General features: G+C 37.8%; 1 protein-coding gene across 7 annotated transcripts in view; it reads left to right on the forward strand.

Moving 5' to 3' along the window:
• The window catches only part of NFIB (nuclear factor I B), a 164,146-nt gene extending 161,700 nt beyond the window's left edge, over nucleotides 1–2,446 (forward strand). For all 7 annotated transcript variants that reach the window (XM_023943528.2, XM_023943530.2, XM_086867618.1 and 4 more), the window contains one exon: nucleotides 2,245–2,446. In XM_023943528.2, the coding sequence (XP_023799296.1) occupies nucleotides 2,245–2,374 (130 nt within the window). In that variant the 3' untranslated portion in view covers nucleotides 2,375–2,446. The remainder of the gene's footprint in view (nucleotides 1–2,244) is intronic.
• The last annotated feature ends 15,805 nt before the right edge of the window (nucleotides 2,447–18,251 follow it).

Consider the following 18,251-nt stretch of genomic DNA (forward strand, 5'->3'; position numbering starts at 1 on the left):
ACAAATTCATGTGCTTGGAAGCGATTTGCTTTGTGTCTGTTATTTCAGAATTTACTTCTTAACATCACTGAAATCCAAAGAGGAAGGAACAAAAAATGCAATTTAAAACAAATTGTGAAGGAAGATGAAGAATAAGTTGAAACAATTAAGACTCTTAAATGAAATTCTGGTATTGAACATTTTTTTATTTTTGGAACATATTCTTTTCATTATATCGTCTTGGAAAAATCTTTCATGCATAACAAGGTTTAAGTCTTTGTGAGTGCTTCAAGATTTGTGGTGTAACTGTGATTTTTAAATTTCAAAGAGGTTTTTATTTTACTTCGGTAGTAGATATTTTTGGTAATAGTCAGTAGAATTAAAACAACAAAAAGGAAACCTATTAGCTGATCTTACATTTTGAAAGCAGCAATTTTTTTTTAATTTTTGAAAAGGTTAAAACTGTTCAGATTTTTAGGTGTCCCTCAAGAATATATCCAATTGAAGAAAAAAACCCCCAACAGCCTTAATGAGTAGTATTTGTACTTCAGGCATTAAAATATTAATTATTTATTGTATTTTCTTCATGAAATAAGATTAATTCTTCTCCTTTGGGAATATGGCTATCATTGAGACAAGCAGGTCAGGAACTATTTTCACTTTTTTGTGTGTGTAAAACATAGCACCTGAAATTAATTGCTAGGAGGTAAAATAGTAAATTAACAGGTTTAGAAAGGTAAGTATTTTCAAAGAGAAATAAGTGACAGAAGCTGTTTCCAGTTTTGTATTTTTTTTTAATAAGAAAAAAACAGAGAAGCACGTCCCCTGGAATTCACAAAATAAGTTGACCACTTTTCAGCAACTGAAATGATCCCAAAAGGCTTACAAATTAAATGTAATTATGTCATGAACATTTGAAACAGATAAAAATGGTCAGTTATCCTCTTTATACCTGATGCCACAAAAGGATGACTTCTTATCCAGGAAGAGAGCAGTAAGAAATGGGACAAATGATGTAGACAGAAGAAAACTTTTTGCCTCCACAATGCGCATGTTGAAGGGCTTCAGATGTGCTATCAGGAAGCTGGTTAGCCTAATCCCAAAATGTAATTCCAAGGAAGCACTTATGTTGTGATAAATGCTAGAAAAGCTCACATATGATGAAATGCAGAGGAAGGGTATGTTTGCATGCTGTTATGTCCAGTCTTGGTATTAGCTCTTTGGCAATGACGCTGGCTTAATGATGCTGTTTTTCTTCAAAATAAATGTGACAAAACTTTCTTTGAAGTCACAGAAACATATAGCTTAGGGTAATTTGGTTTGTACTTCTGGGTTGCCAGAACCACAGAAAAGGAAAGGGCTGCTGAATACCAGCAGCTGAGACCTGTCTTTGAGTATCCCTCTTGCAACTACTACTGGCTGGTGCCTGCTGAACCTGTGAATGCCATTGGGCCTTCATCTCTTTAGTGAGAGTGTTCTTTTGAAATGATGACTTAAGTTCCTTAGTCATTGGGTCGTTCTTGAAAATATTTTCTTTCTCAGAGGTTTGTTGAAAAAAATATGGCACTCACTGCTATCCTGGACTCATGGCTGCCCTTGAGAGCAAGTGTTAAGGTGACTGGATCCTGTGTTAGCTGGTGTTTCTGAAACTGATGTTCTTAGGGAATTTTTTTTTTCAAAAGAAGTTTTTTTGAACATAAAAATTCCTCTGTTCCTATGGGTGTCTGTGCATCTGAGAGGCCCATCTTGGGATGGTGAGAAGATAAACTGCTGTGTTGTAAGAGGGGAGGAAATCTCACAGGATGCTGAACCACCGAATCTTTATACTCACTCTTGAAAAAAGAACACCTGTACCTTGTGGTATATTTCACTAGCCCTTAAATGACATCCATTACTCTATATAGTGTCATTTGTATGGTTTAGTTGTGTCTGCTCTATGTATTTGCATCTGACATTGGTGGGGGGCGGTTTATAAGCAGACAGATCACTTAGTGTAACTCAGGAGTCATATACAACTTGCTGCTGAGTTCAACACAATTATTTTTCTTTCACACAACTCGTGCTTTCACAAAGCAAGCTAGGAAGTAGAATTTCAAGTTACATTCACAAGTTTTATTTCCAGTTTTATCTTAAATAGTGCTATTATTAATGAATATTAGATGTACCTTGATTCAAATTCATTGTATAAATGTTTAATGTGTGTTTGTTTTTGTTTTTTTTTCTCTCTCTTTCTCTCCCTCCTTGTCTCTTTCCCCTTTTCAACAGTCCTGGTACCTGGGCTAGCTTGGTTCCTTTCCAAGTATCAAATAGGACACCGATCCTGCCGACAAATGTCCCAAATTATGGTTTGAACATAATTGGAGAGCCTTTCCTTCAAGCAGAAACAAGCAACTGAGGGAAACAAAATAAAAGGCAAAATTAAAAAAAAAAAAAATAAAAATAAAGAAAAGAAGACAGTATGAGAAAAGAACCTGAAGAAAGAAGAACAAAAGTAGACCAGCAATTGCAGCTCTTACAATCACTAATTCCCTTATGGCTGAAACTGAAATTATATACAAAGGGTCGATGGTATTTCACTGATGGTAGAACGCAGCTCCTCCTAAGTAGCCTTTGTTATATGAAGTCCGCTGGGAAATAGATGTTCTGTCTCCGACAATATATTTTAACTGACTTTCTAGATGCCTTAATATTTGCATGATAAGCTAGTTCTATTGGTTTAGTATTCTTATTGTTTACGCATGAGATCACTATTCCTGGTTATCTCACAAAACAAAGGCTAGGCAGCAAGAGCAGAGCTGCAGGAGGACAAGGGCTGTGAGCCAGCCATTTTCTCAACAGTCTGATTTCTAAATGTTTTAAAAATAAGCTCTGTAGCCTTTAGTTATCAGTATGGATTTATTAAACTTTGGCCCTTAATTAAGCCTTTTTCTAGTGTGTTATGCAGTTTGAAGTTTTCAATCAGTATGAACACACAGGCTCTATGGAAGAAATGCCTCTACGCAGGTAAAAGTGTTATCTTCTCATGCAACAGTAAAAAAGGAAAAGGAAAAAAGTGAAATTTTCCCCACTAAAGAAACACTTACAGAGGCAAGTGCAATTTAAAAATCATATCTAAGAGGTCATCACTATAAGTCCTTCAGCCCTTGGACTCTAAATTGAGGGGATTAAAAATAAAAATAAAAAATTACTTTGAACAAACTTATTTTTCCCCTCAGTTTTTGAGGGCATTAAAAGGCATTAAGTCAAGACAAATCACGTCCTTGAGAATAAGAAATCAATGGAAACACAGCACTTATGTTGGTTTAGCTGCTGCCTTCGCAGAGGGGCAGGATTTATTTATTTAAAGTTACTTGTTGCATCAAGAACCCATAGGGTTTACATGTTTCTGTAAAATCTACATCATAGAGACAAAGACATAGGCAAATCCATGTCACAAGGGCAAAGCTTACCGTTTACAAACTGGTAATACCAGGATGGGGATATGTTGTATTTAAATAATGCACTCTTAATGTAAGTCTAATTACAGGGTGCTGTAAACTTGCATGGTGCTTTCAGAAGTTAGCCTTGTTCAACAATTTTCACATATTGACAGAAATATAATGTGCATGGGCAGACATTTTGCCTCTATGTCTCTTTAAAAATTTAAAATACTCTTTCCAGTAATCCTAATTTGCACGAAGATATAATGTCCACATTACGTGCCTTGCCTTGAAATCTAAAAAATTGAAAAAAACAAAAAAAAAAAAAAAACTACAAAAAAATTTGACATCACTACACTTGTTTTGCTGCATTTATTATAATTTTAATTCTTTACCATTTTTATGACAAAATATTTTGTACTCCAGATGCGAAAAATGTGTGACATCATGGATTTTTTAGACAGTTATACCTTTATCTCACATTTATAAAGCATATCATGGCTGTGTATAGTTGCCGCTTAAGAATTGTAATCGACCAGCAATATTTTCAGTATTTTGGTGTTTTTTCTATTAACCTTTCATGTTTTTCATCTTCCAATTAATATTGGGGGGAGGGGATACAAATTTATACGAATTATGCAATACCAAGTTTTGCCTATGTAGGTAGTGCTTTTAGCTGTATTGGTTATTATAGGTAAGTACACAGATTTAAAAAAAAAAAAAAAAAAAATAATGTATGCTTTTTTTGTTTGTTTTAATTGACCAAAGTGGGTACTGCTATTTTTGCAGTGTGATGAGGTCCTTTTCTGTACTGAGAGGTGGACAGGGGATTTTTTTTTTATACATACATATATATATATTCTGGGGTGGGGGGGAGGATTTTTAACACTTTACAGTGTAGCTGTGAAGCAGTGCACCCTTAGCCAGGCGAGGGCTGCAAAGCAACTGTTCTGCCTACTGTGACAAACTTTCAAATCGGTTCCCTCTTTTTAACTTCCCACCTGGGGTGCAAGCTGAAATCATTTCTGGATTTAAAAAATAAATAATGAATTCTGTTGGAGGCAGACTTGACTTGAGGAAATTATTTTCCTTCAAGGTTTTTTTTTCATGAGAAAGAGAGACAGACAGAGAAAGAGGTCAAGACCCACAGTGAAATTAAGCCTTCTCCATTCTGGCAAAGATAGTGCATCCTGAAGTGTTCATGTTAGAAAATGTTTTTAGCTCAGAATGACAGAGACATTTACTTTTGTCTAGGAAATGCAAGTACAGGGCCAAAAATCTTTGCTGGCATAATTCCACTGTCTCCAGTGGACTCTGGAGCTGCTCAAGCAGAGAATTTTCCCCCCTTATCCTGCTTGACTTTTTTCCTGTACATAATTTTTTTTTATGTTCCACTCCCCTCACGTCCCACTAAGGTTTTTAATTCAGCATTTGAATTACAATTTTCAGCCTGCTTGGGCTACATCAGAAGTTTTCAGTCTTCTCATAGAGCAGATCAGATGGAGACCTCTGAGGTGTAGTGGAGAAGGAGTTTCTTTACACAAGGAATTAGACAGTAGAGGAAATAAAAAAGATAGAAGTGTGTTTCCAGTAAAATGCCATTTTGCAGACCAGTTGCCGGTGACCTCTTACACACAAAAGATATTTGCAATGTATGGCTCAACACAGGATGAAGCTTTCTTTAAAGCACAGTCCTCTATTAGGGTGAAAGCAGAAGCGCATATAGTAACATGGATGGGGAAAATTAATCCCTGTGCAGTTGTCTCTGCATTTTGGAGGTTTTCCTACCCTGGAGTAGTCCCAGAGGCTGAGCTCCAGCAGCAGCCACCCCAATGAGCGCTGGTCAGGGGCATACTACCATCAGTCCCTTCTGGCTCTGGCTGTGGTTAAGAGCAGAACCGGCAGCACATCCCCATGTCTCCAGGAGGAGAGAGGGTGCAGACAGGGCTTGAATGGCTACAGAGATGGGAATTTTAGGAAAATAAACCTTTGAAATTTAACTAAACTAAAAAACAAAACCAACCAAAAAAACAAAACAAACAAGAAACCACAAAACCCCACAGATCAAAATGAGGCGCAAAAAGACATGTGGGGTTTTTGGTTCTTTCTCAGAGCCCCGCAGTAAGTCGATTTGTTTGCTAAGCACATGGCAAAGTCTGCTAGACCCAAGCACAGTGTGCCTCAGGCTCTGGCCTGGTAAAACAAAGTATGTGTTGTCCTTTACACATGTCATGATACTGAGCAGTTTGGGAGCAGAGCTGTGCTGGGGGCATATCCTTGATTAGTTCCATGAACAAGGTGTTCCCTCTAAGCCTTTCATAGCACATTGGGACAAAACTGGAAAAAGTTCAGGATTCAACGTGAAATATCCAGAATGGTGATTGCCCTTTGTAGGAAGACAGATGCCCCTTAACAGAGTGTTTTGGTTTTTTTAAAATCTCTGGCCTTCTGCATGAAAAAAAAAAAAAAAAAAGGCTGAGCTTAAAGACACAATGTTTCAGAGAAGTAAACTCCTTCTTCAAACTAGGTTATTCAGCAACTGTGGGTTTTTTGTCATCTGCCTCTCTAATAGAAAAGCCTGCTTGGAAGATAATGAACTTTTCATTTATTGTATGTTTGGTTTTAGGTTGGCTTTGTGGGTTGTTGTTTTATTTTTGAACTCAGCAGTCAAAAGATTAAGATAAGATTGAGAACTCAAATCCAGTCTCTGGCCTCCTCCTTCACCAGGAAGTGTATTCTGACTAAATTGAGCCACCCCGTTCTATGTGCACTGTTCTGCCTTTATTAAGTTGCTTTGCAGCCCTGGCCTCATGGCTGTGCCACTGAAGTGTGTTTCCCCTGGAGTGACATGAACGCTTGAGGCTTGACTAAGGAAAAAAAAAAGGCAGTGAAGGAGACTGTACATAAAGACATGGCAAAAATATTACTTATAGCAATATAGTTGTGGGGTGATGTTCAGGTGGGCAGCTCCATTAAAAATATGTGAATGAGTTTGTGAAGCTGCAAGTAGCAAGAAGAAAGGATGATCTTCTGAATAAACCGCCTACCTTGTAGACAGTAATTTGTACACTGTATAGTTTTGTTAAGAATTTTTTTTTTTTTAATTAAAATACCCTTGTTTGTAAAGCTAACTTTTTAACAATTATAATGGAAATACATTTCCATTTTTAAACAAGAATATTCTTTGTTTAGAAACTGGACTTGGGTTAAAACTCTCCAGTTTCTTAATTTATGTATTAAAAAAAGAATCTGTCCATGCTAGGAGTTATTTCGCAGATTCCTGTGCTTGAAAAGCATAGGTTACTAATCCTTTAAAAATGTAAATGGAGAAAAGTTATATTTTATGAAGGTTATTTTGTTGTATTTAGTATTGGAAAAGTTGGTTTTCAGAGCATTTCAAAATGTTGGAAGCACCACTGTCTTTTTTATTAGTATATATGGCCTTTAGCAAAAGTTTTTGTGATTGTTACATGATGGTATTTAAGATTAGGTTTGCAGAGCTATTCAGGATAGGCAGAGAGCTAAAACAGTACTTAAGTCTCACACAGCTGTGTCCTCAGGGAGCAGAATTTTGGATTTGCAACTTGTAGCTTCATAAGGACTTAATGGAAGAGATTGCACAAAGACATCTGTGACACCGGAGTGTGTTCTGTATCTAAACCTAAATTATATGTACTGTGTGAGATTATGAAGGCTGCAGAAAGTTATCCCATATTCAGTGTACAGTTTTCACTTTTAATGAAAAAAACTCTCTAATGTTGCTGGCAGTAAGGCCCCAAGCATGACATCCTTTATGGTTTACATGATCCTGTCAAGGTCTTTTGTTAACGTTAACCAGCTGTATGCTCCTGGATGTTTTTATTGGGTTTCTATAGAAAACTTTAGAAAAAAACAGAGTTAAATCCCATGCCAGCTAATCAAGTTAAACAGGAAAGGCTCAAAGCTGAATGTTCTCCATGCTGAAGGAGCTGAAAACTGCCTCCTTCTTATTTGCACTTTCTGCTAGTTCCCCAGTTTTATTAATTCCTCAAAATTGTGTGGGTGTGGTGGAGCACTGCAGTTGGAGGATAACATGGACCACTGATTTTGCCCTTTAACCCTGCACAATGACCTTTGCATCAGCCAAACTTATTGCCATGACAACTCTTTGTACTGTTTCCATGCCACAGCTCTGTTGGTCACGTTGTCAATAGTAAAGGGGACAAGTTGGAGACGGTCAATTTTTTACATTTTTTTTTTTTTTTTGTTGCAATTTTTTCTTCAATGGTTGTAAGTAGTTGTTTGGTTTTTTTTTATGATAAAAGGGTTCACTAGTTAGTACTCTTTAGAAATATCTGTGTGTTGCAATTCAGATGTATGTTGAATTTGTGAAAAGGGCTTCAGTGCCACTAGCATCATGATATCCTAGAATAAGCCTTTGATACTTTCATTGCATGATACCGTAACAGTAAAACAAAAGGTGGCCTAAATAAATGGAGAGCAGTGTGAGCTAGTGACACTAAAGCCAGTCTTTGTATTACTGTATTTTTGACAGAATGATTTTGAAAACTGTGCTACAGGGACTGATGTGGCAAATGTATCTCTATATGCAGAAGGAAGTTTTTTAAGAAGTATGGCTTATTATGCATTTTTCATTGAGGGCATTGAAGTTGCATGGACTGATAGAAGTTGATGCAAAATGAGAAAGAAACAAAAACCAGCAAAATGTTTACCAAAAAACTCAAACAAATGAGCAGTGCCTGTTCAATTTCACAGTCTCTGTTGAGTTCAGTTGTAAATATGTTTCAGATAACATTTTCTTCAAAAATAATCTCTACAACATTGTAGAATGTGAGGGGTTCCTCAATCCCAGGCATAGGCTTCTCAAGAGCTGCATTAGATTATGTCTTCATCAAGCTGTTAATTTGTGCTTGTATCATATAGAACTTCTAGTAATCTGGGAAGAGGCACCCCATCTCAATGATATTTCTCTGAGAAAAAACTTTTGTAGGGCTGTGTGTTTCTTTAGATACATTTAGTACAACTGTAGGTGACAAGTAGTCAGTTATTGCTTGCTAGCTACATACCAGGGTTGATCCATTTTAAAACTTTTGGCATTTTTTCCCATACTGTAGGCCATAAATCCTGAAGATTACATTTTAATTAAAAAGAAGGTGTGTGCAGAGTCTTTGTGTAATGAACCTTCACTAGTAGGATGCATTACAGTACAGCTACTTAATTTTGGAATTAGAGCCCTCTGGCATTAGACCTGATTTTAGCCTGAGTGTTAACAAAGGTTTTTATTGTGCCTGGTTGGAGGATAAAGTGTTCTTTCTGGTACTTTTTTTTTTTTTTTTAGGTTACAAATGAACTCAACTGCCACAAGTTTTAAACTGGTGTAAATCAAGCTTGACTTAATGTGATTGTTACTGTTATATCCAGCCTATACTGCTAGCAGCTGCTCATACTGCAGTCAATTACTGGAAGCGGATATATTTCCTATGCAAAAACTGTTTAAACAATAAAAATGAGCTATGCTACAGACCTGGCCTTACGTTTTCTTTTCTGTCTCTAAGAGTCATAATTGGTAATATCTTAAAAACAAACCTTAAACCTTGTAGCCCGATTACATGGGACAACTTACAGAGTTCTGTGTACGCCTAGATTAGATTTGAGATATTTGTTTACACACATTTGGGCTTGGCTTACACTGAAAAGGGAGGAGAAAAAGAACAAAAGGAGATATAATCAGGTAATCAGCACAATTAAAACTTTACATTTTGTTTTCATCATCATATTCAATGAGCCCTAGTAATTATACAGATGGTCTTGATGCCAAATGGATTTTTGCTTTTATATATTCTTCACATATATTTGTAGCTCGGTACCTGATGTGTAACTGTATAGATTCATACTAGTAGTCCTATCCCATTTGACAGAGAGACAAACCTCATTCCTAAGCCCCTATCCTATCTTCTGAGAACTAAGGTCAAGACACTCTCCCATAAACAATTAGCAAAGAAGGGGGGCTACAGAAGAGGGTAGAACCTCAATACCCATGGGGATTCTAATTGGGGATTCCTGTCAATTATGCTAATTTGCTAAATTTATAACGCTGTACTTGTTCTATGTCACCTGTGCATCTTTGGCATATTTTCAGCCTGTATTTCAGCATGTTGTGCATCTGAGGGGACCCTTCATAAAAGGTAACTACATTTTTATCACCTAATTGTATCTGGCTCATGATTTTAGAGACCAGAAAAAGGCATCAGTCTGAACTGCATCTCCTGTGATATAAGATTAAGCACAACAGCAGAAGGTCAGGACCCCTCTGTTTTGTTTTAATGTTACTGATTTGTGACAGTCAGTCTTTGATTTCTGAACCATCTTCATGATTACATTTTTGCTGAATAAAGACAGTATGATCTAATCTTCCCAAAATTCCTCCTGAAACCAGAAGTCTTTATCTTGAGTCAAAATCTTTCAGCTCTACAAAAGAATTATATTTTTCATGAATGTGAATTTGATGTATCTATGGGATGCTTCATTCAGTTATTGTTCTGGTAAATAGACAGTTTTCTCCTCAGACCACAAGGATTCCATAAACCAGTACCAACAGTTAACAAGAAACATAAATATGGCCAAAAGACTGGTGGGATAATATTATAAAAACTGGATTATATATAAATCATCAAATTTTGTCCCACAGTGAAGTGACACAGCTCTCCATATACTTAGATAAAAGTATTCTTCAGTTTCTAGACCATAAGTTTTATCCAGCTGAAACAAGCAGTGTGAAAAATAGAATTTATTTTTTTTTTTCTATTTTTCTCCACTGGTCTGTTAACACAAAGACCATTTGTTTATTAAATATACTATTTTTTTTGTGGGAGGCCCTTCTTTGTGTGTGTGTCTTTCCAAAACAAATTGTCAGGCATGAAAATGTAGGAAATTGAAACGATGTCTCCTACTGGGGTTGCATTGAATGTTGTTATTTGCCCATGATTTGAAGACTTTATTAAGGCCTTCAGGTTCCATGTTTAAAGCTCCAAACCAGAAAACTTTCCTGAATTATCCAGAGACAATTAAGTTCAGTTGTGCCTCCCCTCTCTGATAAAAAAATGCCCTACTTCTCCAGGTGCTCTTCAGCCCACTGCAAAGCATGCAGCTGATGGAGCCTGCAGCAATCCTGCACGACTTTGGTGCTAGCTGTATGGTGGCACTGATGCAAATAGCTGGAGAGAGAATGGCAGCTGCCTGAGACTGCCAGTGCCACAGCCAGGGCTGCAATGCCGTGCTCAAGATACACAATAGGGTGTCCTAGAACACCAGTATGAACACAGCAGGAAGGCGAGAATGAAAAGACCCTGACTTGCAACTTTACAGTCTTACAGGAAGGGGAACACTCCTGGTTCAGGCCTGTCTGCTTTCCCATTAACAAGATTTTTGAGAAGAAGTGGACAGACAATTATTTTTTTTTTCCCAAGCCCAGTGTTATTTTTTGTGTATTTTCCCATATTCTTAAAAATTATAATTGAAAAATAACATAAACCTTGACACCAGATCCAAACACATGCACAAGCAACAAATTAAATGTGTGCAGTGCCACCTCAAAGATTTTTACTGCTTAAGTCATTACATGAAAATCTTTGCTATATTTGGGTTTCTTTTTTGAGTCTTATCTTAATTTCTCTGCTAGTTACAGATCTAAATTTGCACAGTAAAACTGTTTGTCAAACAGCTTCTGGTTTCTTGGGTAACGGTTAAAGCAAACATAGTCTTAGCATCTTGCTTGTGAGCCTCAGCCCATGGGCATCTGTTTGTTTGGGGCTGTTCCCTTGATATTCTTTTTCTTTGGATCTGTTCTCCCAAGTGCTAGGGGGACCCTTGGGAGTGTTTAACTGCCAGTATCTGAGTCACATCCAGGAGTGTCTATGAACAAGAGGTTATTGAACGCTCAGGACTGAACCAAATGTTGTCTGGAATTTGCTGGAGGTAGGAACATTGCTGCTATACAGGCGATTCTCATGCATGTTGTCAGATCTCCACTCAAGAGAGACGCAGCCTAAAGTCTTCCTGGTAAGGTAACCGCAGGATTGTTTCATAGATAGGTTGTATAAGTCACTCTAAGAAATGGTAGAACTATGTCCACTAAGATTTATCAACAGTCTAAAGCAAACTGTTGGCATTGTCAGACTTCGACAGACATAAGCAGGACCTAACCAAGATCATCATTAGAAGAGGTATCCTACTTCTGCCTGGCAAAAACAGCTTTAGAGTGTCCACTAACAGTTGATTTAAGGTCTTTGACATGAGAGCAGCCACTATTACCAAGGCTATTACCTGCGAATATTGATGGACTGAGCTGCTGCGAGCTGTAAAGAGCTGAGCAAGAAATCAAGTGTGTATTGAACTCAATTTACCTTTTATGGCATTCACCATTATATTGTACCCTGGTCCACTTTTCTTTCTTTCTCATATCAGTATCAGTATCATATCTCATATCAGTATGTTCTCCAGAAAAAGAATGGAATGAACGAAGTTATTGGACAACAATAAGGACAAACAAAGGACATTGTCAAATATGAAACTTATTAAAAAAAAACAACATATGGGAGCTCTAAGGCACCACCAGTTTTTCATATCAACATTATCTGGCAGTGGTCTCTGCACATGCTGTTATGCAGTATCTAAACAGAACCTGCTTCTTTTAAAAAAAAAAAGGGATTGAGGAGTAGGTGTGACCTCTCCTCTGGTAAAGCTGACTTATGCCACTGGGAGTCAATTCAAATGCCTTAACTGATTTTTTTAACAAGTCTTATTAAAAACCACCTGTATTGCTGTCAGGGCACCTTAATTAAGGTGAACATGTATTTATTTTCCAGGCCTTAATATGTATACCTTTATCTTTTTTCCCCTGAGGTAGGTGCCTTAGGGTGAAAGCAGATGTTCAAAGCAGAAAATAGTTTCTGCAGCTAAGATGATGTTCACTACTAAAAGAATGGTCTCCACTGGCTATATTTAGATGCACTGCAGCTGCCAAAACCAGCACACATTGCTGTGGGCAGACAAGCAAGTAAGTCTGATACACCACAGGACTGGGGCAGGGGTGAGAGATATATCTCTACCTAACTGACAAATCAAGCTTTGTAGCACTGTGAAGCTGGAACCATAACAATATTAAGCAGCTGTCTATTCAATTTTCAGAAACTCTCTGATCAGATAATTGCTGATGTTTCAAGAAACAAATGTTTCCCCCATTTAGAGCACTGAAATGCTGCACAATGCAACGAGGTCATCCAAGAGTAGGGTGGGGGCTTTAGTACTTAAACACTTCTCAGTCATTATTCGGGTTGTAAAACACCTCTCTCCCAAATTATTTGAGATTGAAATACTTCCCTCAGTGTATTTTTCTGCTAAAGTACACTGAAAAAAAGTCACAGTTACTTATAGCAGATTTGTTTCACAGACCAGAAAATCTGGATCTGTGATAGATCACATTAGAATCTGAGTGTATTTTCTGTTTCATGGAGACAAGAATACAAGAATAAAATTGGGGTTTTTCCTTGGTGATGTTTTGGATTTTTTTCCTTTTGTTGCCTTTTTTTTTTTTTTTTTTTCCTTCTTTTTAGGTGTCTTGATCTTTCCCCACCCTCAGTCCCGTGTTTGAGAGAATGTGATATAGGAATTCACTTTGTATCCAATACCTGAAATATCAAATGTCTGTATGTTTGTTTGGACTTTGAACAGGAGAGGAGGACACACACCACAGTACTCATCAAATACACTCAGTAATAAGAAAATTAACTGAATATAACATGATGCCTCTAAGACTCAGAGCTTGCACAAGTTGGAAATATTAATATGTGGACTGCAGTTGAATTGAGACACTTTAGATGATGTGAAATGAGGTAAGCAAATCATACAAAAAAAATCACTGCAATCAGATGTTCACCTCTTAAGCTTTGCTGAGCGCCTTCTGGGCATGGTAAGCTAGCATCACACTAGGATGACTGTGCCTTTACAGGTGTCAGGACCACTCTGCTCAGGAGGAGACAGCAGCAAGAGCCATGGAGTCCTGGCAAGCCTGGATTGGTGTTTCAATAGGAAGCTCCAACAGTTCATGCTGTGGACGGTGGGTTCCTTTAGGACAGTGGCTTTTGGTCTTTGGTCCTAAGAAATCTTGTGGCTGTTTGGAACACTTCTGTAAAGGAGTGGAATAGGGAAGATAAGTTGAGTAATACAATGATGGCCTTCTAGTAGCTAGTTTTCCTGTCATATCATTATTCTTTTAAGGAGATTTGCAAGACCCCTTCACAGCAGTTTTTAGATTTACAGCCCTGGTGTTCAGGCTTGTGATGTTTCATGCAAAGAACAGAAATCCCTACTATCTTATACATTTACAAGTTAATTCACTTTGAATTTTGATAATTGTTCAGGGGCTCTTAGGAGGATGATATTAGGGTAAGACAAGAAAAGAAAGAGACTAGGACTAAACTGTGCTCTGTTCTTGGCACAGTGGCTGCTGATATATGGAACACTCTGGTAGTTCCCAGGTGCTGTACCACAGAATCCCTAGGAGATTAAGGGTAGAAATATTAAAAGCAGTTTATCAGCAGGAACTTAATCTCTAATGCCTCTATCCAGCCTGGTCTAATGACACCAAGCTTAAATGTTCTGCTCTTGGTCTTGTGTGTCACTATTCAGGTACATGGATGACACATGTACAGAGTAAAGATACTTGGGCTGAATTAAAAATCTGCTTCAAAAAAATATGCAGGCACTTCCTGAGAGGTATGGGCCAAATCACAATCATTATCATTTAGCTCTTAGTAAAGCACAGAGCAGATGCTAGAAAATATAAAGTTCATGCAGACTCAACAATTTTTAATGTTGTTTCATAAGATAAAGTAGCCCTTGCAGCCAGTGTAATTTCAAGGTTGTGTTTTGACAGCTACACATTGAACTTTCCAGTTGATTTGCAGGTAAAATACATATGTATGTCACCAAAGGCTAAGTTGTGAGTGCTCTTAGTGGAAGTACAGTCTCCTGAATGATGATTTCCAATAATCACTTTATAAATGAAAACCTATGGAGGCTGAAGGCTGGAATAGCTAGGCTTTAACTTTCCTGTATCTTTGATTCTATATGATCAAATAGGATAACAGCACTTATTTACCTTATAGCAACCTATGCCCCCAGATTTCACTGAGAGTTCTAGGTGTTCCCATTAATATAAGCAAGAAACTACTATTACAAGCTCCGTCCACATTTTTGGGAGAACCAGATTTTTCAGCCTTCTAACAGCTTGTTTTCACAAAGTTTCAGTGATGATCAGTGCTTTCTCTCTCTGTGGAAGTCACTTGACGATATTAAGAGTTTTAATGGGTCTCAAATTCTTCAAGCTGAAGTTTTCTAACTTGAATGAAGGAACCAAAATAACTTCCTCTAAAGTCAAAGTTTTCTTGCAAGTCAGAAACCTTGCAAAGAATGAAAACATTCACCTGTTTGCCTTGGCTCCTGGTACTACTCTGCTTTGTTGTTCCTGAAATATGTAGAATCATCTAATTTCCACAACTGGTCTTTGATTAAGCAGAATATCTGGCCTGGTCATGAAATAAATAGAGTTTTTATTTATTGATTTCCAGGGATGTCATCACCTTAGCAGTTATAGAAAAAAAGAAAATATTAATGACTTCTGCTCAAAGCCAGAGCCTTTGCTTTGCTGAAATTGTAGCGTTAGATTGAATCTTAGTGCTGAGACTTCCTCTCTGAAGAGGAATTTGGAAAGGTGCAAGCTTTTTCCAGAAAAGACAACCTTAACCAACTCAGTTAAGAAATCAGATACTTAGGGAAAAGATAAAAAATTCTCCTGAAAACTACATAACTCCATATTTGGGCTCTGTACCTGGGGGTTCACAGCTGAGATGCCTGATCCAATATAAACAGTACATTACCTCCACGGCAGGCCCCTGAAAATGCTGAGCACCACATGCAGTAATAATTGCAGAATAAAGTTCTCCAAGTTGAGTGTTACAATTTTTTTACATTATCCCCATTTACTATTTTCACGTTCTGTATTAAGTTCTTTCTTTTCTGTTATTTCTGTGATGTTGGTTGTACTAATAGGCAAGAACTAGTTCTTCAGCTGGAGGAAATGTTATCAAGTTAACTGATTTTTGTCATTCCTTTGCACAATTTGCATGATCACTGCAGTTCTGTTTCCATTTTGATTGTACCTTTGATTTTGATTCAGAACCTGGATAAACCCTTTGCTCCCGTACCAAATCCCTGTTTCGTGACAAAGTTCTCTAAAGCATGGTTTCATTGGAAGTGATCAAAATTTTAAAAAGCTGAAGAGGTGTATATCTGGATGGCAAGTCGTCTCACCAATGAATGTGAATCAGCTTTAAATGGAACCAAGTGTCCCATACAGTGGTGTTGCATGTTGCAGCTGAACAGCTGCTTTGAGAGCACAGCAGAAGTGGCCTGATGAACAAAGCTGCAGGGCAAACACTGTAAGGTGATGATAGGCACTGCTGCCAACAAAGGCCAGGAATATACTGCTGAATTGTGGCCTGTTCTGGCATTGAGAGGATCAAGTGTGGCAGGAGGAGAACTCATGTTGTTCTTGCCTGATGTTTTTCCTTTGTTTCGCTGTCAAAAACTGCCAATGAGGAAACTACCTGCTAGATGGGATTTGGTGCCTAGGTCAAAAGGCTGGGATGGAAAACCCAAGCATTGTCTGAAAATAATTAAGAGGTGCCTTAGACACTATTGAACAAGCTGTTGACATTTTTCAGTCTGCCTAGTATCTACATCATTTGTGAGTTTCATAGAGTGCAAGCTTTTTAAATCATATTTTTTTGCCAATAATGTGCTCAGAGCCAACCTCATCTACTGCTGTTAACATGCATAGCATGAGTTGCAACTTCTGCTCTCATTTACTATGTGTTTTGTTACCTTAAACACATAGAAGATATTTGTCTTCTGATTGGGTTTGTGCTGACTGGATATGCCTTTTTCTCCTAGACAGCAACTAACTAATTCAACACAAAATAAGATATTTAATGCTGATGGTGATCTAACAACTACTTTCACAATCACCTTGCAAGTTTTTTTTTATGGCTTGAACACTTTTATGACTAATTTAGGATTTCGGTCCTCTCAAGCGGAAAGAAAATAATCTGACATCTTCTCTGATGAATCTGAATGCTATGTTTCAAAAAACCCAAAAGTCAACAGCAAGAACAGCAGCAAAACCAAAACAAACCAAAATTGAAAGTCATCCAAAAAAAACCAAAAACAAGAAAGGAAGGAAAGAAGAGAAGCTGTCTGCTAAAGAGATGCACAAAAAAGGAGAGATGTAACATGGCAAAAATGATAAAGGGAAACAGAAAATTTTTAAAATGCAATGTGGTTTAGAGGGCTCAGAATAAAGAGAAGCATTATGAACAAAGAAACCTTTACAGTGAAACAGGGCAATTGATGATGAAAATTTCATAATGATGCTGGAAAGACTGATTCCAAAGAAGTGCTCCCTTAAAGTGCACCTTAGAGGTGTTCCTATTTGCAAAGAAGCAGAAAGTCCCTGTATGTCATCAGGGTGTTGACATGCTTCTCATTTCTTTGCTGAGGATGAAGAGCAGTATTTGCAAAGCACAGCCAGAGAGCAGTCCTCAAAGAGAGTCAAAGGCTATTCATATCTACAAGTATTGAAATATGGAATTGAAAGTAGATGATATTTAGGGTCCCTCCTAACCCAAACTATTTCATGATTCTATGCAATATGTTAACTTAAAAATATTAAGCACTATAGAAGTTCCAAAAGCCTGAAAAAATGTTATAGTTTGAATGGTTACTTTGAAAAATAACCATATCATAGAGAGTAAGGAGAACTGAAAAAATCCAGAGAAGTTAATTATAGAACCATCAAGGTTAGAAAAGATCTCCAAGACCATCAAGTCCAACCTTTAGTTAAATAGTACCATGCCCACGAAACTTTATCAAAAAGTACCAAGTCTAGGGGTTTTTTTTAACAATTCCATGGTGACTGCCACTTCCCTGGGTAGCCCGTCCCAGTACTTAACCACTCTTTCAGTAAAGAAATTTTTCCTAATATCCAACCTGAATCTCCTCTGGTGCAACTTGATTCCACGTTCCCTTCCTAGTTCCATCACTAGTTGTCTAGAAAAAGAGACTGACTACCACCTTGCTACAGCTTCCTTTCAGATAGATCTTGAACACAGTAAGGTCTCCCCTGAGTATCCTTTTCTCCAGACTAAACAGCCCCAGTTTCCTCAGCCACTCCAAAATTAAACCTGTGCTCCAGGTGCTTTGCCAGTTTTGTTCCCCTTCTGTAGACTCCAGCATCTCAGTGTCCTTCTTGTCCTTAGGGGCCCAGAACTGAACATTTCCAAGGAAGGGGAATGATCTCTTCCCTGGTCCTGCTGGCCACACTGCTGCTGAGTCAGGCCAGGATGTCATTGGCCTTCTTGGCCACCTGGGCACATGCTCTGCCCCTGTTGACCAGCAACTCCAGGTCTTTTTCCACTAAGCAGCTTTCCAGCTGCTCTTTCTTGGCCCTGCTGCATTTTTGAATGGGGTTGTTATGACTCAAGGGCAAGACCTTCCACTTGGACTTGTTGAAGCTCATACCACTGGTCTTGGCCCATCGATTCAGACTGCTCAGACTCCTCTTCACAGCCTTCCTACCTTCCAGCCAGCCAACTGGGATGTTGCTGTGGCTTTTTCATGTGTCTGAAATGGTAGTGAAAGTAATGTGGTTGTAATAGTTCAAAGCTGAACATCAACAGCAAAAATAGATCATCTTGGAGGAAGAAATATTTGATTTACTTGGAATTCAGAAAAAGG

This window comes from Cyanistes caeruleus, chromosome Z (genome assembly GCF_971803275.1).
Source record: "Cyanistes caeruleus chromosome Z, bCyaCae1.hap1.1, whole genome shotgun sequence".
Lineage (NCBI taxonomy): Eukaryota > Metazoa > Chordata > Aves > Passeriformes > Paridae > Cyanistes > Cyanistes caeruleus.